This window comes from Lagopus leucura, unplaced genomic scaffold (assembly GCF_019238085.1).
Source record: "Lagopus leucura isolate 7727_CA_CO unplaced genomic scaffold, USGS_WTPT01 Super-Scaffold_100001, whole genome shotgun sequence".
Classification (NCBI taxonomy): domain Eukaryota; kingdom Metazoa; phylum Chordata; class Aves; order Galliformes; family Phasianidae; genus Lagopus; species Lagopus leucura.
Window position 1 is genome coordinate 7,687,381 of NW_024962262.1, and position 24,603 is coordinate 7,711,983.

At 34.1% G+C, this 24,603-nt stretch overlaps 1 protein-coding gene across 1 annotated transcript in view; it reads left to right on the forward strand.

The window, feature by feature from the left end:
• NBEA (neurobeachin) overlaps positions 1 to 24,603 on the forward strand; it is a 466,212-nt gene that overhangs the window by 184,830 nt on the left and 256,779 nt on the right. Inside the window, exons 32-34 of the mRNA XM_042868525.1 lie at positions 1,802 to 1,956; positions 5,792 to 5,918; positions 8,568 to 8,695. Coding sequence (XP_042724459.1) covers positions 1,802 to 1,956; positions 5,792 to 5,918; positions 8,568 to 8,695 — 410 coding nt within the window. The remainder of the gene's footprint in view (positions 1 to 1,801; positions 1,957 to 5,791; positions 5,919 to 8,567; positions 8,696 to 24,603) is intronic.

Genomic DNA, 24,603 nt, shown 5'->3' on the forward strand with positions numbered 1-24,603 from the left:
ATACCTCAGGCTTGCATCTAAATGCATGTCCAGAATCTGCTGCAATGACATGTATAACATGGATACACACTTCTTTCTCACATCTCCGAGTTTCTTTTTTAAAAAAATATTTAATTTTCTTAGAGGGTTTGTTTGTTTGTTTGTTTGTTTGTTTGTTTTTACCCTTATGGAGCTATCAACAGCGTCTCTGTCCTTTTCTACCTTTATGAGCTATACTTTGCTACACACGTTCTTGGGCTGCTTAATATATGCACCATTAACATAGGTGAGTCTGAGATTGCTGTGTGATTTCTTCTTGTGCCTCAACAGCCAGATACAGTAGGATGGTTGAGGTGAGAAGGGACCACTGGAGGTCACATGGCCCAGCCCTTTCTCCTGCAGGGACACTCAGAGCAGGGTGCACAGCACCATGTCCAGGCAGATCTGGAAGATCCCCAAGGATGAGATGCCACAGCTTAGGCCTGTGCTTTTTCACCTGTGGGATATCTAAATTCGTACTTCACTGGCACTAATTTTAGCTTCCTTATTGCATTTCTGTACAGAGATGCTGTAGGTAATGAATGGTTTTATTTTCCTTTTGAGATTGCTGTAACCAGGACATATTCTTGCTTCAGATGCACAAGATGTCTTGTTAGTGTGACACTGTAGGAACTCTGCTCTTGTTGGTACCTGAAGTACTGTATCCCTGAACTCAGGTATTCCAGAAACTGAGTCTTTGGTTGAAGTATTAATTGAGCTTGAGATCTTTTTGCTTGGACAGCAGCTAGTCTTAGGAAATTTCATATTGTTACACAGCAGATTAGTTTCCTTCTGTAGGCTCAGTGTTATGCACCTGCAGCTGCACTATAAACACTATATCCACAAGGATTGCAGGAAATCATTAACAGAGAAAAGGAATTATTTTAGGATCACTTATCTTAATCAATAGCTATTGAATTCTACAACTTCATCTTCTGCTAATGTAAATGGGAGGAGACAGAAAACCATCCATATGCCTAGAATTACCTTTCTGAAGTACTTGCTTCAAGGTAGTTTTAAAACTCTTGTTCAGAGATGTCTTTTTCAGGTTTTCTACTGAAATATACTTTTTTGGAGCAGATACTTTTTGTAAAGATATGGATGTATTAAATGGAAAAATTTAAATTTACCAGTCTACACTTTGCAGTCCTGTGCTGAACAAGTATTAAGTAAATGTCCCTGTAATCTTTCTCTCCTTCTTCCCTTTTAATCTGTTCCACAAATCTTTTGGTTTTGAGATTTGAAAGAAGAGTGCTTTAAGATTAGATGAGCATATGTGAATATGTTTGTTTGAGTGCAATAAGTCATCTGTATATGTGTGTATATTATGAGATACGTATCTTCCATTTTTGTGTCGAGGCATGTTCTCTTCTAAAATGCTTGCAAATTCCCAAGGCTGCTTTTAAAATACTATTTTTAAATGAGCATAATATCCATATTCTATGATTAAATGTTTACTAGCAGTACAATGGCATCGTTTTTTGACATTTTCTTTGCAAATCTAGGACACAGGTGCTCATAGTGTTATCAATAGCTTATCAGTGAATGTTGACACGTTTCCATTTTGGAGGCATTGAAAGAGAAAATGAGTTTCTCAGCATCACCTGAAAGTGCAGACAACAGTCAGTTAACATAGTCTTCATCTACTCAGAAAGAATAAAGAAATTGCATTACTGTGTGTTCTTATCAAGAGCGTTATAACGGAGTGTAATCTCATAATAAACAAATATTCTTCCTAATTCTGCTGTAGAGTCTTCATAATCTGCTGTTCCTTTTCATGCAGGAGTGTGGTCGTGCCAGTGAAGAAGCCTCCACCAGGTAGCCTGGCTGTGACCACAGTTGGAGCTGCCACAGCGGGGAGCGGGCTGCCACCGGGTAGTACACCTAATATCTTTGCTGCAACAGGAGCTACACCAAAAAGTATGATTAATACAACAGGTATTGTCCTTAAATATTTTTGTGACCCCTCATTTTTCCTGTCTGTTCTTTGGTTTTGTTGTTTTTAGTGATTTATTTTCTTTTTCAGCCATCTTTTCTGTTACTGTTTTTGTACTTTTCAAATTTAAAAAAAAAAAAAAGGAAAAAAAAAGAAAAGGAAGATTAGGTCTTGGCCTTTGTTAGTTACAGAACTTTCTCTTGGTTTATGTTTACTATCTTTGATACTGCACAATGGACTTGTGCAGCCTTTGAATAAGTTGAGAATTCAAGTGAACTAGCTTTTCCATGTTCTACAGTAGAGGATGCTTGTGTGATATATACCAACAAATACCTCCTTATGCCTCAAAGAACTTAAAGGGTTCTAGGTAAGCGTATACCATATATTGTTGACTTCAGTTTTTTTGGTAATTATTTGTCATATTTTAAAAATCATTCCATGGTTTTTGGAAGGTTTTTCAGTAAGAACCTACCTAATTTAACTCTGGTTGTGTCTTCTCAGTAACAGTTTATTGTGACCTATAGAAAGAGTACAAAACTTCTTAATTATTTTAAATAGTAATAGTAGAATTGTCTTTTGTGAAACAGCCTGTTGACCATGGAGGCTGTGTTTTCCTATCATAAATGAATCCTTACTGTGAGAGCAACTGATGTTTACTTAAACTGCTTTGAAATGTCTGGCTTTGCTATGTTTTCTTTCTAAACTAAGCAAAAGCACTTGAGAGAAGAGCTCTCTTCAAGGATATCACAAGTGCTGTCAGAGGTTGAGAAAATGAAAATCTCCCTGGGGTTGCAGAAAATGAGGGGAAAGCTTTTGGCATCTTTCTACTTCGTGCAGTAACATGAAGACGTTCATTTTTTTTCTTTCCTTTTGCAGATTACCTTTAATATCTGGTAATAGAACTTTCTATTTATTTAAGGATTTAAAAAAAAAAAATCTAAAAATCTAATAATCCTAAAGCAGATGGGAATAATAGAGGCTCTAAATAATGTTATCATTTCTGTAAATGCTTTCATTTTGTGTAGCCACTTCTGTTAATCTTGAATGGATTTCCTTTTAGGTCCTCTTGTATCATGCAAAAAATATTCTACAATGAAAATCTTGTTTTCCAAATTGTATTGAGTAGTGTGAGCTTTTCAGTCTCCTCACTGATTAAAGATCTGGAGTGTTTTGGCTGGAATGTAGTAGCTCTTCTTTGTAAGTAATAGCATTTAAAAACGAGTCACGTCCTTGATACCACTTCTAGTAGAGGACGGTTTTGCAGATACCATGGTTCACTGTGGTTGAAAAGGGTTTTTTTTGTTGTTGTTGTTTTTATTCTTTAAAATAGATTTTATCACTTTTTTTTTTTTTTTGTGGTAGATTTTTGTTTTGTTTTCTTTTAGTGCTTCTGTTTTTGTCTCCCAGTCTGTGGATTAGCTTGATTTATGGGAAAGTATTGATTAGATGGAACTCCAGCAAGTATTAGATCTAATTAGCCAGAATTATATGCGTGTTGAACTTCTTGTGATCTTATTTGGTAAAGTCTTTTATGCCTGAATTCCCCCAAATGAAACATACTGATTAGTTCTTTTAAGAAATAGTTTTAAATGTATTTCCTCTCCAACATATGCTTAAAGGTTTGAACTTATTATCAACACTTCAGAAGTGCTAAGTGCATTAATGGCAGTAAAAGTTAGCCTAACATAGACAATGTATAAGTATTAAATTAAAATGCTCATTTCACAATTTTTAACTAAGTTAAAACAATTATCATATATGTCAATTTTTGAGATGTAGATGTCAATTATCCAGATGTTTTCTGGTTTATATACATGTAGACTCTGCATAATTATCTATGTAATTAATGATTTTAGAGTAATAAAGAGAATTTCATTAAAGATCAGAGATTTTTACTTTGATGAAAAAGGAACATTATACAGTTTTTTTAGAAACACTAGGTGTCCCCCCAAACCTATTTACAGCTGATTTTACAGTATGTCACAGATGCCTTGCCAATGTAATTTTATATTTGAGACCTGTTCTTTGCTGGACTTCTGAAGAAGGTGTGGGGTTTTTGTTTCTTTGTTTGTTTGTTTTAAGTTTTTTGTGGATTGGAATCCATGTTTATGTTCTGTATGTCATCGCTGTCACAGTCAATGTCACTGTCATGATGAAACGAGATGAGTGTTACTGATGCCCTTTCAATGTGTTGACTGTTTGCGTTGAGAGATTTTCTTCCTTCATTTCTTTAAGAATATGTTTCTGCTGTTATAGAATTGATGTCTGTAATTCCTGCCCCGATTCTCAACTCTGTGTTAAACATATAGTTCTTAGTCTGTTTGGCCTTCTCTGCTGGGGGCATTGCTTGCTGAATTACTGACCAACTGCTGCTTTTAGACAAAAGCCATAATGAAAAAAAAACTTTGGAAGGAGAGGAATCTATCATTACTTTAGTAGCACAACAAAGCCTAGTTCATTTTGATATTGTTTTGAACGTAACTGGTTTTAGTTGGCCAGACAAAAGTCAAATCTTTATCTAAGGTGTTTTTTTTTTTCGACAAAAAATATTTTAAGGCAAAAAAATATGTATTTGTCCCTCCTATCTGAAAAGTTTTCACCATTACCAGCATTTGACCTTGTCTTCATTGTCAGATGGCTGTTTAAGCAGTTAAGAAACTGTAAAGGCTTCCCTGATCTTTTATTTGTTATTTATAAGAAATTGAAATATACATATATATATATATATATATATATGCGGATATTTACGCCTGTATCACAATTGCTAACACTAAGCAGCAACGAGGAGTTACCAGTTATCATTTAAAAAAGTGTTGGAACACTGCAGTTGATCCCTAAGCTTCAGTTTCTGGGTTCTCTCATCTCTCATTGCTAACCTGGCTAAATTTCCCTCATTGCTTGTCACCCTCAACTCTGGTAGCACGGCCATCCCTCCAACTACACCACTGTTGCTGATACCTATGTTACCATGATGTATTACACAGTGACTGTGCAGTAGAACACTGACAGCATTTATCAGGATTCTCTTGCTACCGCTCGTGGCCACTGTATGCCTTTTCTGTTTTGCTTCAGAGAGTCTGAACTCACAGTGCCGTTTCAGCAAACATGATAGATTGGCATTTAGAGTCTAAGTTTAGCCCTTAGCTCTGACCCAGATCACATAAAGTATAAATGTACACTCTGTCTGCATCTTTTTTTTCTGAGCAGCTGTTCACAACCCATTGAAATGATACCCTCGTTGCCCTCCCTGCTTTTAAGGTCTAAAAATTCTTCTTGACTTGAGGAAAGAAACTGAAAAAATAAAAATTAGAATGTTATTGGAGTATTATTATTCTTTTGAACACTGGTTTCCACCATTACTTGCTGAAGGAATGTGTGTTTTCTATTTTCTCTGTTATTATTTAAATTTATATTCTATTTTCTGCCTATAGTTGCAACTGGGCAGCCAAGAAGTGTGTATATGTAGAAAAAAATATAATAGTTAAGCTTCTATTCTCCACTCAAGCTCATCTTAAATATACCTCTATTTTAGAAAGATCTTGCTTTACATGATGATGTAAAAATATTTTCATCTTTGGAATGTAATTTGGGAATAATGAAAATGAGGTAAGGATTTATTTTGCCTGACTTTCAGTAGTTATTTAAGTTTATTATAACTAGACCATCAAAATAAGGTAATAATTTGTATTATAGTCACATTGAATGTTTTTAATTGTTTTAGAGTAAATAACATGATTTCTTTACTTAAAAATAGATTAATAAGATGAGCTATATTGAAAGTCTCTAAAAGCTGTATTTTTTCAGACTGAATTAAGACCTGTATTTTTTGGGGGACAGGTGCAGTAGACTCAGGATCTTCTTCTTCCTCTTCGTCATCCAGCTTTGTGAATGGTGCTACCAGCAAAAATCTCCCTGCTGTCCAAACTGTTGCTCCAATGCCAGAGGATTCAGCTGAAAACATGAGGTACACAAGCTCTAACTTTTACTATTTCTCCTCCTACAACAACCTCATACATACAAAACAGTGTTAATAAAAAATAGAAATACTTAAAAATGTGTTTCAGTTTCTCTCATATGCTCTACTGTAGTTATTTGTATAATTCAATGGATATTTACAAACTTGTTCAATACTAGGAATGTACAGACCATAATAGTACTATAATAGCACTTCACTGAAAATTCTAACTTCTTTGAACTATGCCAGACACTGAAACTTTATTAAGAATTATTTTTTAGTTGACCAGATCTTTGCTATCATTGAAAGCAAAAATCAGAACGCAAGCACAGCTGGGCAATAGGGCACTGGGAAGTGGAGAGAAAACCTCTTCTGAGCAAACAAAAGACCTATTTAGGGTGGAGAGGGTGAAACGAGACATGCATTCATGTAGCTAACTAAAAGGCATGCTAGATCTGAGTTGGTATAGCAAGGGGCACATGCCATGGAATAGCTAATACTTCTTCAGAATTACCCTCTAAAATTCCTATTGCTTGTCTTTCTATACTAAGGAATCTTGAATTTGGATAGTATTAAAATTTTCTTTGCATTTAAAAATATCTGCAAGTGGAGTGGAGAAAACCTTGTTAATTTTTTACAGAATATCCTTTAAAACTCCTAATTCAGTCATGAAATCTCCAGAGATTTTCCAAGTGATTGCAGGGTGCATTATAAGATATAATAGACATGAGAAGCAGCTGTAGTATCAGATCAGGCTGTCTGTCCTCCTTTGCTGTTTTTTGTGCATATGTGTGAACCAAAAATTCAGTAGATGGGCCACCTGCTTTCCTGAATCATTTTTGGGTTTCTCTTTATGCTTTTTTCTTAATTCTGTTTGTTATTTTTGAAATCAGAGGACCAGGACTCCAGTCAGTTTTCAACATGTACATGCACCAGGGATTTATATCAAGGCAAACAAGACGTTTTTCTTCTTTTTTTTTTTAATCCATTTAAATATTAAATTCTGATATTTGATATGTATTTTTGAAGAGTGATCTTTGAACTTTGATCTCATGCTTTCACAGAATACTATCCCAAATTTCCCATTAATAGATCCATAATATACTAAAACCATCAGCAATCCATTTAATAGCAAGGTGTTTATTATCATCCAGGGTGTTGATTAACAAGACATCCAAACCTTCTGTGTCACTGAATTCTTAAATAAAAGTTTTTAAAATAAATTTTTAAATAAAAGTCTTAAATAAAAGTTTTTTCAACATAAAGTTGTCAGAGTTAAATGAACCCTAAAATCAGAACGGATTTAAAATCCGTTAAGTAAATTTGCAGTGAAAAGTTATAGTTTAGAGAAGTCTTAAGTAATCTAGCAGGTTTTTTTTTGTTGTTGTTTGTTTGTTTTTTTAGTCTCTAGCAGCAAAATCTTAGTATAGATTCATGTTTCAAATGAAAAACTCAAAGGTAGTCATCAGTTTTTTAAGTAGATTGAAGAGAAACTCTATCATAAAACAAAGACTGGTGATATGGAAACCTCCTTTAGAATATTAGAAAATCAGTATCTGAATTTGAAATGGGAGGGCAGCATGTTGAAAGAAAATAAGCTATAGGAACTCAATGAAATCACTTTAAGTTATTCAAGGAAACCTTCCATTTTGTTTATAATGTCATCTTTTTTTTCAAATGTAGGAATCTTCACATGACCAAAATGAAAAGGTCTTTTATAGTTTGCAATGGTAGATATTATTGCAAATTTAAAAGTCAGCGTTCGTTCTCTTATTTTCTATTAATAAATAAAACATCTTCCTATTAATGTTCCTTTAAACACAATAATATTTTTGTATTGTTATTCCAGTGTGAAGAAAATACTCCCTGCCACAAGCAGTCTGAAAAAAAATATATAAATTCATATATTGGTAGACCAGAATATGTATGCACTGTAGTTTATATCTTTTGAGTAATAATTTATTTCTCTCATGTAATGCTGCAAGTTTTTAATCTTGGCATAAGAGTTTCAAAGGACATAAGTGTTATGCCTCGTCAAGTTTTTAAATTGAAGAGGGCATAAAAAAAGAATCTAATTGGCTTAATTTGTGATCACATTGCTTCTAAGTTGAAGAAAAGAATGTTGATACCCTTGACTCCTAGGCTAGATCTTTCTCATGCATTTTCTGGTCAATTATTGAAATACCAGATATGTTATGTGAAAGCTTGAAGAAAAGAATCAAGCTATCTGTTTGATTTGATTGCTTCACACAAATAAATATTTTTCAAGCTCTCAAACGTAAATAAAAAAGTAAGATGAGAAAGGTGCAATAGTTACACTTGAATATCTCAGCTTCCTATCATGTTTAAATGAGAAACTTTAAATGCTAAATATTAATTGATGTACAATAAAATGAGAAATGATTCCTCTAATAATGTTTAAAAATGAGAATAAAATTTGTTCTTGTTTTGGAGTACCCTGTAAATGCTGTAGAATTTGAGGCTGAAATGGCTTTTTTGTTTATGTCAAACCATTTAAGCACCATAAAATCTAGTTAAATTACGGTCTTCCTCTTCTCTAAGCAACTTAGAGCAACTTTTAGAAACAGGTGTGGTTTGACATCATTTAATTTCCAGTTTTTAATCTTTTCTCAAATCATGATCTCTGTTTTTCCACAGTATCACGGCAAAGCTTGAGAGAGCCTTAGAAAAGGTGGCCCCTCTCCTGCGAGAAATTTTTGTTGATTTTGCCCCTTTTCTATCCCGAACATTATTGGGCAGTCATGGACAAGAGCTGTTGATTGAAGGTACTGTTTTGTTACAAGATTATATTTATTTTAGCTATAAGAAGATTGATATGAAAAATGTTACTTTTCAGTGATTTTTCGTAAGTAAGAGAATTGGTTGTTAATGTCTCATGGTTTAACTTACTCTTATTTAACTGTTTTTTGTTTTTTAAAGTAATTTAAAATCTCAGCTTCTGTTTCCACCTTTCCATCCTGGAATGCAAAAACCTCTCCATAATACGCTTTTCCTCCTCAAAATACTTTTGCATTTTTCATCCTGATTTTGAGAAACTGGTGGTACCATAAAAAAAGTGTATTGAATTTGCATGGAAGAAAATAAATTGAAGAATGTGGTCTAACATTATTGATACATGCATCTGGATTTGGTATAGACGCTGTTTGCTCTGGTGGGTCAGTTGGTAAATAGTTATCCCAAGGGAAATTACTAGCAATGATCGATTGGATTGATTGATTAAGAAAAGTTCTTTTAATGTATAGTAATGTTAATGTTACTGCTAAGCAGTTATGAAATTTGGGAAAATAAATTCTCATAAGTAAGGCAGTAAGTAATGCAGAAATTATGCTAAGTGTGAATAGGGTAACTTATGCAGGAAGTAATGAATCAGTGCTAATGCACACAAAATAGTGAATTGACATGAGCATGCACTGTTCTTACATCACACATGCAGAAGCATACATTCAGCCAACTAATTTTTTTTTTTTTTTTCATAATTATTCTTACACACAGTATTGCTTTTCTGAGAGGAAAAAGTCATTATGACTTCAAGTTCAGCCAGGGGAAGTTTAGGTTGGATATCAGGAAAAAACTTTTTTACAGAAAGGGTTGTTAAGCACTGGAATAGGCTCCCCAGGGAGGTGGCTGAGTTTAAATACATCCAGTGATATGTTTAAAAACTGTTTGGATGTGGTGCTCAGGGACATGATTTAGCAGAGAGTTGTGAGAGTTAGGGCAGAATGGTTAGGTTGTGGTTGGGCTTGATGATTTTTGAGGTCTTTTCCAACCTGAGCAATTCTATGATTCTGTGATTAGTGCAAAGCTTATAATGTGTGAAGACCTATGAAAAAACAAACAAACAAACAACACAGTTTGTGTTCAAGTGTCAAAACTCCTTCTACTATATATGCATTTTCTCTAAATACTTTATAGTCTTTCTAGGGTCTTTCTTGTTCCTCACATTGGCTCTCTTTTGTTCTTAAAGCTACAAATATTTAATTTTATGATTAAAATCTTTTAAATATCCTTTTCCTTTTTTTGGTTTAGATTTTTAATACAAGGAATGGTAAAGTAGCTTTATAATTCTCGGAAACTTCAGATGTTTTGTGTTGTTTATTTCATAGCTATGAATAAGTTACTGCTCTCATTTTAATGAGCTACTCATTGAGAACATTGAGATGACTGTAAAAATGTTTCAAGGATTTCATCAAGTCTTTCATTTCAATAAAATTAACTGCAAAATTCATAGCGGTTTTACCCTCTTCTTTTTGACAACTAATTACACTTTAGTTTTTATACAATATGATAAAATTGTCTTCGTTTCACCTCAGATCTTTAATAGATTAACAAGTTCTTGAAAATTAAACAGGGCTCCCACAGTTCTCTGCATATGACATGATGAAAAGCTAGATGCTACAGGAATACCGTGACTACATGGCAGTATGAGTTTATCTCATTGCCTGTTTCAGAGATGTGGTTTTGTTAGCTATAGCATTCTTCTCATACTCCACTTGCCTGCCTTTCAAAATGCTGTCTTCTGTGACTCAGGCATCCAATTCATTCTCATGAGTCACTGGTTATGAACCTAACATGGAGTTAATTCCTAAAAAACAGTACTTTCACCCCAAGATACTGAAGTAGCAATCTGTAAAGAACAAATCCATACACAGATTAAATTTGTACACCACATGCTTCAGGACCTGAGGGTCTGTTTTCTCCTTCTGAAGTAGTTGGACTTCTTCACAGGGAACTAACAGAGCAGATTTCAGAGTCATTATGTATTTCTCATCTTTGCTGTCTTCATTGCACCCTTGATCTCAACTAAACCAATCTTGCTTAGTTAAATTCTACTTGAAAAAAAGTGCTAAATTCTTTCCTAGTCCATTACCTAATTTACTTTGATAAATTTCCTGTCATTGTTTACTGAAAACTAATGGTGGTTTTACCCCTCAAATGTGCTCTTTGTATAATGACTGCAAAACAGAGATTATTCGTAGAGTGATTCAAGATATGTGAGTACACACAGTTCCTGTGGGGCATGGATAATTTAAACTTGATTTTTTTTTTTTCACTGACAGTAGTATTTAGCTTGACAGTTCTATATGAAATAGCTTAATTTGTGCTTTGTGTATAAAAGTTGTATTTACAACAATTAAGAAGGAACTAATAAAGTCTGAAGGTGCTCTTTTTTTTTTTTTCAAATTGATCACCACAAACAAATCTATTGCTTTATACTAGGCTTGCCTCTTTCATTATTAAAGCCTAAAATATCTTCCCTATTCTTGCTGCCTTTCAACACCTGCATATGGTATAAAGAATTTTCTTGGTCAAATTTTCCTTAAATCTGAAAATTTTCAGACAACCTTGATGGCAAAATGAAGATGTGTGATTTTGAACAGAAAAGAATTTGTAATACTTCTAAAGCGGGTTAATTATGACAACTTTCCAGAATATCTGATGCTGTCAGGTAGATGTTGCTAATATATCTACTCGGAGAAATATATACAGGACAGTCATTATTTCACTTAGTCTGTCAGACAGCTAGTCTGTCCCAGAGTTCCAACAAAATATCTTAAATTCAAACTATGCCACTTCATTTTCCCTTAACTTGTGTCAACATTCTGTCCCATGGAAGACTTTCACAGAGGTTTTCTTGAAGGAAATGATATTCAGTACCTTAGCAATGACTTCTTAACTTTTGAATGGAGTTGAAGTGATATGGCTGCAATGATCTGGTCAGTTCTAGACCAAATACCAAGACCACTCTTATTCAAAATCATTAACAATTCATGCTTATTTGTGTAAATTGGTAGCAGAGGAATCCTATCACGTTCAAGAGCCCTATCTGATACTGCAAAACATATCTTTTTTGTAAAACTCTTCATCCATTTACTTACTGAAATAGTTGTGGGTTTTTTTTTTTTTTTTTTTGTCCTCAAACAAGTTATTTTTTCAAAGTATCTAACACAGTTTTTCAAATATTTCATCAATTTTCCAGAGTATTTTATACACAGAAAGTGTCCTCAATGATAGTTTAAAAGCGACTGATTTGCAGTCAACTGCAATAGCTTCAAACAAAGTCTACCAAAAACAGTCCACTATTACTGTGGTTCATCAACAGAACAGGTTCTTTAATGCCTCAGAGAACAGAAGTTGCAAAGGTTAAAATTGTCCTTATAGAATCTAATTGGAAACAAACATGCAATATGTGTAGGTCACGTATTTAAGCTTAGCTGTACTGATTGTGGAGTTTCATTTGACACTTGCACAGGTATGTTTTCACTAACTCTAGTTTCCATATGGTCTGCAAATACCTTCCATGCAAAGTGCATTACAACATTCTAGCCTTTAGGTGAAAATGTTACAGGCAAGTGTAATGTGATCTGTATCTGAAAGAAAAGCTATATCCTCTTTTTGTCAAGTGCAGATGAGTAAAATTGTTTTCAGTACAGCTGTACTGAGTGTCTTAAGCTGCAATAAATCCAATTGAAACACAGTCACATCTGATCCCTTCCTTTCCCTTCTCTGAGATACCAAATAAACTTTACCAATGCTTTTCATTTTCCTCTATGATTATTTAGGTAGACTGTCAGCCAGATATGCCTTCTCCAAAAGAGCTCTTACAAATTCTTTGGCGCACACTTAGTATGTTTCTGATACATACACAATTCAAATCAGATGAAACAGAAAACATTTTGTTGCTGATAGGAGTAGAAAATTTTTCTCCTCATTAACTCACCACATGGCCCTATGAAAATATTCAATAGAAGTGGTGAAGGACTTGCTTTGTATGGTATTTGACAGGCGATTTCTTGAAACAATCAAAAAATTGACCAAAACATACCTTTGGAAACTACAGATAGAACTTGAGTGCTAAATGGCACTATTTTAAAAGCTTCCAAAGATATCAAGTGCAACATGACTGTGACATCTACCAATGCAGGCACAATTTGTTTCTAGTTATCTCAATCAGTACAAGTTTTGTATTAGGAAAAACATGATAATAATTTTCCTGGGAAGGAAGACACTTCAGAAGCACAGATGCTGTAATGCAGAGTGAGTGCGTGCACTTTCAGAACATTCCTTTCCTGTTCATTCTGCACTCTCACTCTGCCACAAAGAAAATATTTTTGTTTGTATCTTCATGTTTTCTTTCAACTAATAAGACTGTAGATAATTCTTCCCATTCTGAGGCACAGCAACTATCAAACAGAAAATTGTTCTGAACAAAATAAATGAATAAATACTAACTAGTAAGGCAGTAAATATAAACATAGAGTTTACTTTAATTAAAATTTAACTGCACGTAAGGAAAAACTGAATAGTGCTAAAACTCTGAGCTACTTTTTTTTATCCTACTTTGATACCTTTGTTAATAGTCTTGATTACAGTATTGAATTGCTGCTGGCAAAGAGAACTGACTAGATAAAGCTATAAAAATGAGAAGAAAAGGCATTTTGCTGAAGAGAGATGTTGAATCTTTTTTTTTTTTTTTTTTTAATAATTGCATCTCAATTTCAGCGTAGCCAAATGCTGAGTCCAATCTCTAGGAAGAAGGAACACAGACATAGAAGATAGGAGATGAGGGAAGAAGCCACCAAAAGAATGTAGGTATTGTTACAACAGTTAGTGTACTCTGAGCACTTTTAACTCAGTGCTCGGGCAACAAAGGCACATCCAATCCCTGGATGCTCAGAAAGAGTAGCTATATTTCTGTGCACAACTTCAGCCACTCTACTACCATCCGGTCCTGTAGTCAGTACTCCAGGATTGATACACACATACAGCAGTGGGGAAACTAAAGTGCAAGGCACAAGAGTGACTGATAGTAGACAGATAGGCGCTGTGTACTGCAACACGAGCAACTGATTTTAACCAAGGTACTCAAGAGAAGAGGGAATCTGATGCTGTATGTGGAAAAAGAACTTAGATAATACAAAATATCTTAGTCTTTCTACTAACTGAATGCATAATGAGGTTAAATAACATTGGAAGACTTTACTAGGACTTCCCACCAAGTATTGAGAACAATATTACTTGTAGTCTTTGAAAGAGGTTTGCTTTTCTTTCTGATTATGTATCTTCAATCCAGCTTCTCAGGAGGAAAAATATAATGTACTTGCCAAATGGTTTTAGTGCTGCAAATCCCCATTTCGTCTAGGCTATACCCTGCACTTTATGGTATTAAGTTTGCATTATCATTTGCTCTAGTATTGCAATCTCTGCATTTATTCATATGGTCATAGCAGATACACCACAGTGTCATCTAGATATCTGCAGTGATCTGTAAGAAAAGGTGCTTTTCTGCTTGTTCTGCTGTTGGTCAGATGCTGTTGGGAATATATCGTGTCTTTGAGGCATTGAAGTGACTGTTCAGATTACTATGAAATAAGTCTCTTTCCAGATTTTATAGGCATATATACATACATAAATATAATTATTATTTTTTTTTAAGTGAAGTTCTTTAACCATTACTCTGAAGCTCATTTTAGTGTGGTCTGTGAGACATTTTCTCTTTTCTCTCCATAAAGAATCTTGTCTATTCAGACAAGCATGTAATGCTCATGTCACCTAAAGTTTGGTCCTCACATTTCAGTATATGAATACATGGCCATATATGTACGTTAAAATGATTCCTTAAAATTCTTTAAAGTGGTGAATATGAGTCTTATATGAGTGGTCTGGGTGGCAAGGATCAGCCTTTTACTCAGCCCATTTATCAGAGGATGATTAAAAGATATCTACAATTTTCATAAATATTAATGTCTGGTTAAAGAAATGATACCCAGTACTGTCTTAGCTGAGGCTGAAGTTACATGAATTTTTCTTCATCAACTTCCATCTGCTATGTACTAGCATTTAGGCATACTATCATTTTGTAGTGAGTAAATGGAAAAAAGCTCATCTGGTCCATCTGCAAATTTTATAAAATACTGTGTTCTTATGAGGCTATGGATAGCAGAGGGAAGGATCAATAAAACCAGTGATAGTGCAGCACAATCTTTGAATGCTGAGCTGCAGGCTGGGAGAGAGTACAATATGATCTCAACCCTACTGGATATCAGAAGATTCCTGTTAGAAGTCAAGGTGAAAGTTAAAAAATGTTCATGTTGGAAAGATGTTTTGCAGTGGTCAGGCTAGTGTCATTTGCAATGTGTCAGTCAGGGTCAGGAATGTTATGGATTCTTTGGTTTGTATGGAGGCATGAACTCTGAGCTAGTTTCTAAGGATAAGGAGTTCATAATGAATCCCTCCTCTGCCCCTTCTAGCTTTTGCTCCTTTCTCTGCGTGCTCCCTCATTGTCTCAGCATACATTCTGTTCTGTCTGATAAGAAATCATGCTGCAGGCTTAGCACAGCTCAGCCTGTCAATTGCCTGGCCCAGTCCTCTGGAAAACAACTTTCCTCAATTTGTGGAAGTAGGGTTTGTGCTCATGGATTGCTTTTTATCTTCCACTGAAAAAACTTGCAAAAAGATTGCACTGAAATCATGCTACCACCTGAAAACTTTTAATAAGCCTTGTTTAGATAACGAGATTGGAATGATGACAGCAGAAAGTTTAAAAGCATGAATTATTATTAACTGTATGTTTAATGACTTCATAGTGTTAAAAGATTTGATTGTTGTTTAAGAATGAGGATGCTTTTATGTATTTCATTTTCATGCTAACTTTTAAGCAAGACAAAAAAACCCTTGAAATCCTTGAACTGATATAGTTAAAACTATCGATGCGGACTGAAATCCAATCTACACATTTTGTAAGCCCTTCATAAACAGAAAAATAAGGGATTTGAAACCTCTACTTATTGACTGTTCAGATTTGATGTGCTGGTTGCAATCAATTTTCTGTCTGTGATGAGTTCTTATCATCTTACTGGAAGGCTCCATATTGTTTTTTTTTTTTTTCTCTGACTGCCTTGGGACTGAAGGTGTTTCTTACTGAAGAACACTGCCAATTCCAGTAATGATGGAGGCAGAAAATAACACTTGGTTTCCAGAAGACTGGATGGCAGGAGCAATAAAATGATGAAAGGCTAATTGGATATTCAGATCTATCCCTTTCTTTATATGCAGTCCAGCAGAGCCGAGTTTCAAAGTTTTGCATCTATCACACTTTTTTCAGAATATGTTACTACTACTGAATAAACAGATCCCAAATTTTGCTTTCAGAGGAACTGAAGAAAAAGTGCCACAGCACAGTCTCAGTTATTTATCCACAATGAAATCTTCAAACTATAAATGCCTCCACACCAGTTACAGAGCATTTCTCTTTCACATAATGAAGCTTTTCTGATGCCTTTAAAAAGATTTCATTATAGTAAAGAAAGTAAAGAGGGTAACATTCATCTGATTTTGTAAATATAACTTTTGCATTTCTGAAGTTCCTGTACACAGAAGTATGTTCTGAGCAGATGTTTAACATGGCAGGAAACATCACAGATCAGAGATCCGGATAGCAACTAGAAGATGCATAGCATCTGGCACCTTCTTGAACATAAACCTGCCAATAATTAATTACACATATGAGCCACTCTATCCTTGTCTAATGAATTGGACACTTGCTAAGATATATTAGGCTATGTAACAGGGGTTAACTGCTTATGCCCTCCCTTTTGTCTTTGGCTTGTGTGGTCCCACTATAACTTAAGTGCAGAAATAGTTGTTGGCACTGTTTATATGTCTCTGATTATATTACCATTGTTACATTAATTAATAATCAAGGCATCTTTAAAATCCAACGTGTGTGTAGTCTGATTAGGTATGGTTCTATTGCTGAAGCAAATGACTGAAAATGTAAAATTGTAAAGTTTAGAATAAAGAAAAAGAAAAAAAAAAATGCTGGTAACCAGGTAAAGTAAGATTTATTGAAACAAACCTCTGAAAGCACCTTGAAAAAAACAGAAGCCACTAAATGGTTGAAATTATTAAATTTCTGTTGAAAGTGCTACTGTAGAAATTACATGATTAGAATACACAATACCAATTTTTGCTCTTTGAAAGCACATAAAGAAGTGCACAGAATATTGGAGCCTGTATAGAGGAAGACAGGGGCTTGATTATGGTCCTCAAATCCCACTTACCTTCAGCAGTATTGGGCTTGTAGCATGTTGGCTGCAAGCCAGTTGCAAGCCATTAGGGCTTTGAAAGGACAGGTCTTTTTGCCTTAAGATTCTAGTGACTTGGTGTTTCTCCCATGTCTTAAGATAGATGCTTCTCATCCTAACTTCCAGCTTTTCTGATTTTTTTTCATAAAGCTTGACTCTTACTAGAAAGTGAGAAAAAAATAATAAGATTATCAAGAAATCTTTTTGATGCTATATCAAGGAAATATTTTTAAAAATTATTCAAATTATTATTGAGAAAATTGGCATGTTCAGGCACTACTGTAATAATACCTGTAAGTGGACTCATCATATCAGGTATACAGCACTGCTGTTACAGTGGACCAAAGAACTGTTGTACGGCTTTTTTAAGAACAGCCACCTTTTTTTACACATATTATTTTCTCCTCTACTATCCACGTACAAAGAAAAACGAGGTGGTATGCCAAAAAGTATTTAGGATCTACAGGATGTTCGTGCTGTGACTGAAGCTCCCCACAGGCAGAGGTTCTCCGGTTCTTATTCCACTTAATTCATCATTCAGAACTCAGCAGGGGACTCCGCCTGATTTTGGACTTGAAACAGGCTGGTATTTGCCCCACCCTTTCTCCTCTACAGGCTTAAAAATGGAATCAATCTACTTTATTATCCTAGGAATATTTTCCAGAGAACTACCTAACTGGTAAACTATAGGGTGCAAATAACATCTCTGTATCAGGTTTTGCCCTGAAAGATATATTTCTCATGAAGTGTAGTTTAATAATCCTCTTCCCTGGCCTCTACATCCAGTTTCTTTACAAAACTAATCTCATTAAGGCTGGTCACAGTTTCTCCTTCTATATTCCTTCAATTTCTGTCTACTTATCACCTGTTCTTATGACCTAGACTGTTTTAATCGGTAACCAAGTTTAACAAAACTCCCTTACTTGCTCTGATGATGTAAAGGTACTCCTGTAGTTCATCCCATTGGATATGGATGTGCTTGTTTCTCTGCCTTCAAGACAGTAGCAAAAAGTATTCTGCCAAAACTCTTGAATGACTAAACTAGAGAAAGGTTTTAAAATTAGGTATATTTTCAAGATTCATTTTTGATAGGTATTGTAATAGCATAAACATTAACCTTCAAGCTTTATTTATCTAGACATCTTCAAACTCCTTACAGAATCAGAATTATTTTTGCAAGGACTAAGAGAGCTAAAAGGGAAATGTCTCTACTGTGTTCAACCTAGTCTTATGCCAACATTATCTTCCCCAGAGGGCTGGGGGGTGGGGGTGGGCAGGGTGGGGGAAGCTAAATATCTATGTCTTATTGTCTTATATCATGTGTTATTTTTGTCTGTTGGTATGGTGAATTTTAGGATCAAATCATCTACAAATAGTGATGTTTGTCTAAGGAGATTTTCTTGCAATTGGAAATCCTCATGCTGAAAGAACTTGTCAGGCAATACAGACACTTGTGATGTGTCAAATTAAGATAGCAAAGTGATGTCAAAGCAGGTCTAGGGAGAGCCTATAACAATGTTACTGTCAAGTAAATAAGGGAAACTGAAACACAAGAAATGCAAGTTATTTCAAGACATCTGTAGCTATGTATAGTTCTGTGTTTTGAGAGATGCTTTTTAAATGATCACCATTTGTCAGAAAGGCTTCAGGATAGGAGAACAATCAGATGTTTGCCAACTGAGGTCAGCAGAATCCTTTGTGGAAACTGAGATTTTTTTGCCATTATCAAATTGTCAGGTAGTAATTACCATCTAAATAAACAAACAAAAAATATATTTCACTCAGCATTTTCCATTCCTTTTTTTTCTCATTCCATCCACTAAAATAAAATATCCAGGGCAGTGGCTGTGGCAAAAAATGTAGCCACAAGTTTAAGAGCAGTGAACAGTAATGTTAGATGGAAGGGGGGTTCAGAAGACTTTGGGGATCATATTTGCATTTGTATATTGGTCTCAAATGTTTCCAAAAACAATAATAGTAAAAAATAAATAAATTGGAATGGTCTTCAGTAAGATTTGATTGGTTTGATCCATTTCCTAAAAGAGGACTTTAGAGGAGGAAACACATTCACTTTCTAAATGAAATTATAGTATATGATAAATATCATATTGTAAAACAAATCTGTTGCACTTAAATTTAACAGGGAATTGGTTTCCTATAATTCACATTTAAATTGTATTATTTTATGTTCAGAGAATAATTTTGTGTCATTTTGCTAACTGGAGCAATTTCTCAATTGATATATGATAGTTGATATTAATTTTGATTTTTGAAACTGATCAGGTATAGTATTTTGATAGCATTAGATTGATTGCTCCCTACATCAGAACAGATACTTGAAAATCAATCCATTTAAAGAAATACTGTTTTTAAGAGAAGGGTAGAGAAACACAAATGCATGTATTGATTAAATCTGAATGGACCATTGGCCAAGGGAAGAATTGCTACAGGCTCTTATTAAAAAAATGGATCCATTTCGAAAATCTTCACTGAGATACTAAACTGGATGGTGGTGGCTTCTATTGTATAGATCAAATTCTCATTCATCAAATGAGGAGATCACTTATTTGTGCAATCCACTGACCTAATGGAAAATTGACAAAAATTCCACACATCACTGCAAGACTCTTCAGCATAATGTGGCACTGATCAGTTTTGTCAATGCCATTACAGATCATAGGATCAGACTACAAAAGTCTGTAATTTTAAAATGTATCTCTTAAGTATAGTGCAATAAATCCCCTTTCTGTGAGTGTGCTCTCAAGAGTTTCTGCCACTCTATAATATTGTTGGGAAATTTTGTAGTCTTCATTTAGAGTCCTTTTAGTAACCACAGTCAAGAATTATAGCTTTTCTTACTTAAAGAATGACATACCAGAAACTCTTACATAGCATTATTAGTATTTTAAATTGTATCCAAATGTATTAAAATCTGTTTTATTTTGCAAATTTAACTGAAGGGAGTGAAAAGATTGGTTTGGGTTTGAGCAGATTAAATCTGTTGTTTCGATTGACCTATCAGAGTTCATCAGGGTATGGATCTTAAGATACAAGTTCTACAGGTTTCTATTGCTATTTTAAAGGTATTTTATTTGATAACTTGGATGATAATTCTTCCATATTTTCGGACACTAAGTGTAATGAGTGTCATGTATTGTGCTGTGTCTAGCATGATAATAACAATAATAACTCCACAATCTCTCACCAAAACGTAGGAAATACAATGATCTTGACTGAGTACAGAAGTACTGGATCAAATGCACAATTACCATGTTTTCCCGTGTCATCTTTTGCTCTGAAAAGGAGATCTACCTACACTAAGAATGGGCTGTAGTGTTAACACAGCTGTCCTTCTTGGTCCCTAGAGTTGGTGATAATGTTATATTCTGCCAGTCAAGTCAAGGCTACCGAAGAGAACTGCTAAATCTGTAAGCCTGATGTTGTTATTTTAAGGAGTATATTTTCTTTGGAATAGTATTTCATCTAATAAAAGTGGAGCTGTAATTATTGTGCAACGTGACTATGATTTCTATCTGCAGACTATCATCTGCTATCACTAAATATTTGCAAACTTTTGCTTTTCATAAATTAAGACCATTAGTATAATTCAAACATCTACAAACTATGACATATATATATATATGAGAATAGTCATTTATAGTTCTAAAACCAGTTTTGACTGTAGTCTTGCAAAACACTGTATTCTATTTAATACACATCTTATTTTTGGAGGAATAATTACCATCTTCTTAAATTCTCACTCTTGTTCTCTCTTTTTTTGAGAAGAACTGTCCATCAAATACAAACTTTGACCAATATGCAGTCCTTTATATTGTAAGTCATTTAAAATTGGAAAAAAAAAAAAAAATCCCATTCCTGATCAGTGGCTACTAAATTCTTTTTCTTTTGGAAAACTGGATGTCTCACTATATTTGATACAGTTTTGATTCCTCTTTTTTTTTTCCTAGACAAGGGCTGTTGCCTCTGTTTTCTGATAATCGCTTCACTTTGAAAAGGAAAAATCTGTCATTTCAGTTAAAAGTTTTACGTATTTCCAAACTTTTCACTTACCTTTATATTTTTCTACCATACTTTTCACATCTTTGATGAACTTGCTAGCAACTTAGTTCCTGATTAAAACCATGAATTTGAATCCAGGCTCCTTTGAATTATAAGAAGGAATACTTTTTATTAATTAATTTAATTTAATTAATTTAATTAATTTTTAATTATTCATAATTATTTAATCATTTAATAATATAAATATATAATAATAAAACAATCATTTGATTAATTAATTTAATTAATTTTTTAATTTAATTAATTTAATTTAATTTAATTTAATTAATTTAATTAGATTTAAACTATCCAAATAATTTTAACTAATAGTCAAAAAAAAAAAAGAGATCTTACAATAACAAACTTGAAATAAAACTTGCATTTCCATTTAAAATATCTCAATCACTTTTTCATACTGTTATCAAAGCTAAAACACACTTTAGTTTCTGTCACCAGCATAAACTGTCATTAAACTTTTTGTACCATTGCTAACAAATTTTGAAATGAACATTAGTCTACCAAAAATGAAAACACATATTTCATTTCTGGCAATTACCTGTGGAAAATTCCTGTTTTGTCTTTTGGTACATGAGGCAGTGAGGACTGTAGCAGCAGATACAGTACATAGTTACCAGTAGCTATGGGGAACAACAGTACAAATTTGTTTAAATTGCGTGAAAAATTCTAGCAGTAGGAAGGAGAAAGTAGCTGTCATTGTGGAAATATAAGTTAAAAAAAAAAAAAAAAAGAGTTCTAGTATTTTCTGAATCTTTTAGGATTTTAGGACCTTGTGGTCAATTCTACTTGTGTTATATCTACTTTTCTTACGGTGATAAAATAATATATATAATAGAATGTTTTTATTTTGTCATATAAAATAAAGCTATTGTTTTGTAGCATCATGGGAAGGCCAACTTTTCACTGTGACTAGGCCTAACAGTGTAAACTTTCTTAAGTGTTTCTTTATCTGTACCTGAGACTTTTCAGTTGAATTGAAACTGTAATTGAGTAAAATATTTATGCAATTTCTGCAATCTCTAAGGTTTAGTTAATTACAACTCTTTTTTTTTCTAAGCTCAGCATAAGATTTAAAAACTTCTATCTTTTTGCTCTTGCTAACATTACAATTGTTTCCAGCTCCAATAAGGGTTTAAGTTGACACAAAGTAAAAGCATTGAAAGAAAATGCAGGCAAACTTTGATAAAGACCAGATGAAATTGTGGTGGTGTTCAGTTAGACTCAAACACACATTGTATTAATAATAATGAAAAGAAGTTCAAAACCATGATCTTATTTCATAAGGATATATTTTTTTTTAATGATTTTATCAGCCTACATTGTATTTCTTTGCAGTAGAAATTCACACTGACTGATTCAGCCTGGTGACTTCGAGGTTTTTAACCCAATATTTGATTAATGCCACAGGCATGACTAAAATAGTAATGTTGAAATTAATCTTTCTTAGACATTAATAACTAATAGTGAAAAGAAATAATTAGTGTATCTTTGGGGCATCGGAAGAACACTGAAAAAGAAGTCATGTAAACCAGAGCATTTCAAGATAATTGTCAGGCATACATCATTTATTCCAGATTAGCTAAGGTCATGCACTTGATGCTCCCAGTTTTTGTATCCATATATGTGGTCATTGTTGTCATTAAATGCTGAATTTTTGTGGCTATATTTAATGGACTGAGAATAGACTATGAAGAAAAGCACTAAGAACAGCAAATATAGAGAGCACGTACTCCATTCAGTTAGACAGTGACCTTTTTAACCTTGCTGCATACAGGAAATACCCACTTGTATTTTGATAATTACATTAGCTTCCTTAATGGCATTTGATACAGATGGTATAGGAAGAACTTATGTGCAGCTGAAGAATGCAGGCAATAGTCTTAGTTTGAATTGCAAATACTTCTTATTGGAGCTAAGTGGTGGGGGAAGAAAACCAAGAATAGTTTTCTATGCTTTCCTCAATCAGCCATTCATTTTTAAAGCTTTACATCATTTTTTTTGTTTGTTTGTTTCTCATTATATTAAAATTAATAAAATTTTGAACACTAAAAGTCTTTCTGAAATCCCAAGAAGCATGATGAGGCAGAATAAGTGCTGTTGTTCCTGCATTTGGGGCTCATGAAATTTGTTTTTATTCTGCTTCATGCTATAAATTCTCGTTTTGGTTTTATGAAGATACCTCAATCACTTTCTTCCTTCTCATTTGCCTGTAAAATGTTCTTCCTCCTTTGCTTTTTGTCTCTTAGTATATCTACAGTCTGAGGAAGGAAATGACTAGCACCAACTCGAAAGCGTTTAGCACAAGCTGGGCTTCCTAGAACAGAGGACTTCACTAATTAAAAAAAATAAGATTATGAAAGCAACAGTATGCTAGTTCAATAGGAGAGATACGGTGCTTCCTCCTTAACTTAGTCCTACAACTTTTGATTATGTGGAATTTTCATAAACCAGAGGTTGCGTTGTCAGTTTTTCCGAACAGTCTCAGATGGATCTGTCCTCCATTAATCCTGACCTGTTTACGTCATCCTGTACTGTTGATTCCACAGCACCTTCAACAGGTGAAGATTGTGTTTTGTGTGTAACAGAAAATATTTATATTTCAAATCTTTCCCGCTTAATCACAAATAAGCAAAGATGGAAAGAAACAAAAGGGACACAAAAATAGAGGGCTTGGCAGCTAGAAAGGAGGAAATGGAGCATATGATGGAGGGCACACACTTTCCCCCATATGATTCAAGCTGATGGAGTCCCTGAAGTGTGAGTAGGAGGCTGATAAGCAAGAGACTTATGATGTGAAACAGTGTCTCTGATCCGAGTGTTTTGCGTTTCCGTGCTCTGTTTTACCTTCAGCCCTGTACCCTACAAGAACTTAAAAAGGTGAATAGAAAGTACTTATGTTGTTGGGTTTTTTTCTTCTTCCTACTCAATTGTCCTGTCTTATTTATAACTAGGGAATTGCACACTTTAATCTGCTCTTACTGCTTTAAGCTGAGCTCTCTGCAAAGGGTAGTCCTGCTATCTATATCACTGTTAGCTTTTTTATGGAGCTTTCCTAACTCACCCCCTGTTCTCACACGCTAAAAGTACTACAATTTCTGTGCTAGTTCTTTGTTCAATTTGGTTGTGTAAATCTGTCTCCTCAAACAATTTCAAGTGCCACTGGTTATCAGAGGTGTTACTGGATATTATCAGTGGTTTATTTTGTCAGCAGGCAATTACAGAGCTGGTTACAATGAATGGGTGTGCTAATGCACTGACTAGATGTCAGGTCTGTATCCTCTCGGAATTTTACCAAAACCAGTTCATTTCTCCCTTCCAATGCCAGAGCACCCCACCCAAACTCACAGTTGATTAGATGTGGTATACAAAAAGTTATCAGCCTACGTCCAGACAAATAGAAAAGGCATCAATTTTAGATCAGACAGTCCTAAAGGGGTAATTAGCCCTTTAGAATTATCGAGGTTTTCAAAAATTAGGCATAACTTATTAATATTCTTATGATTTTAAATGGA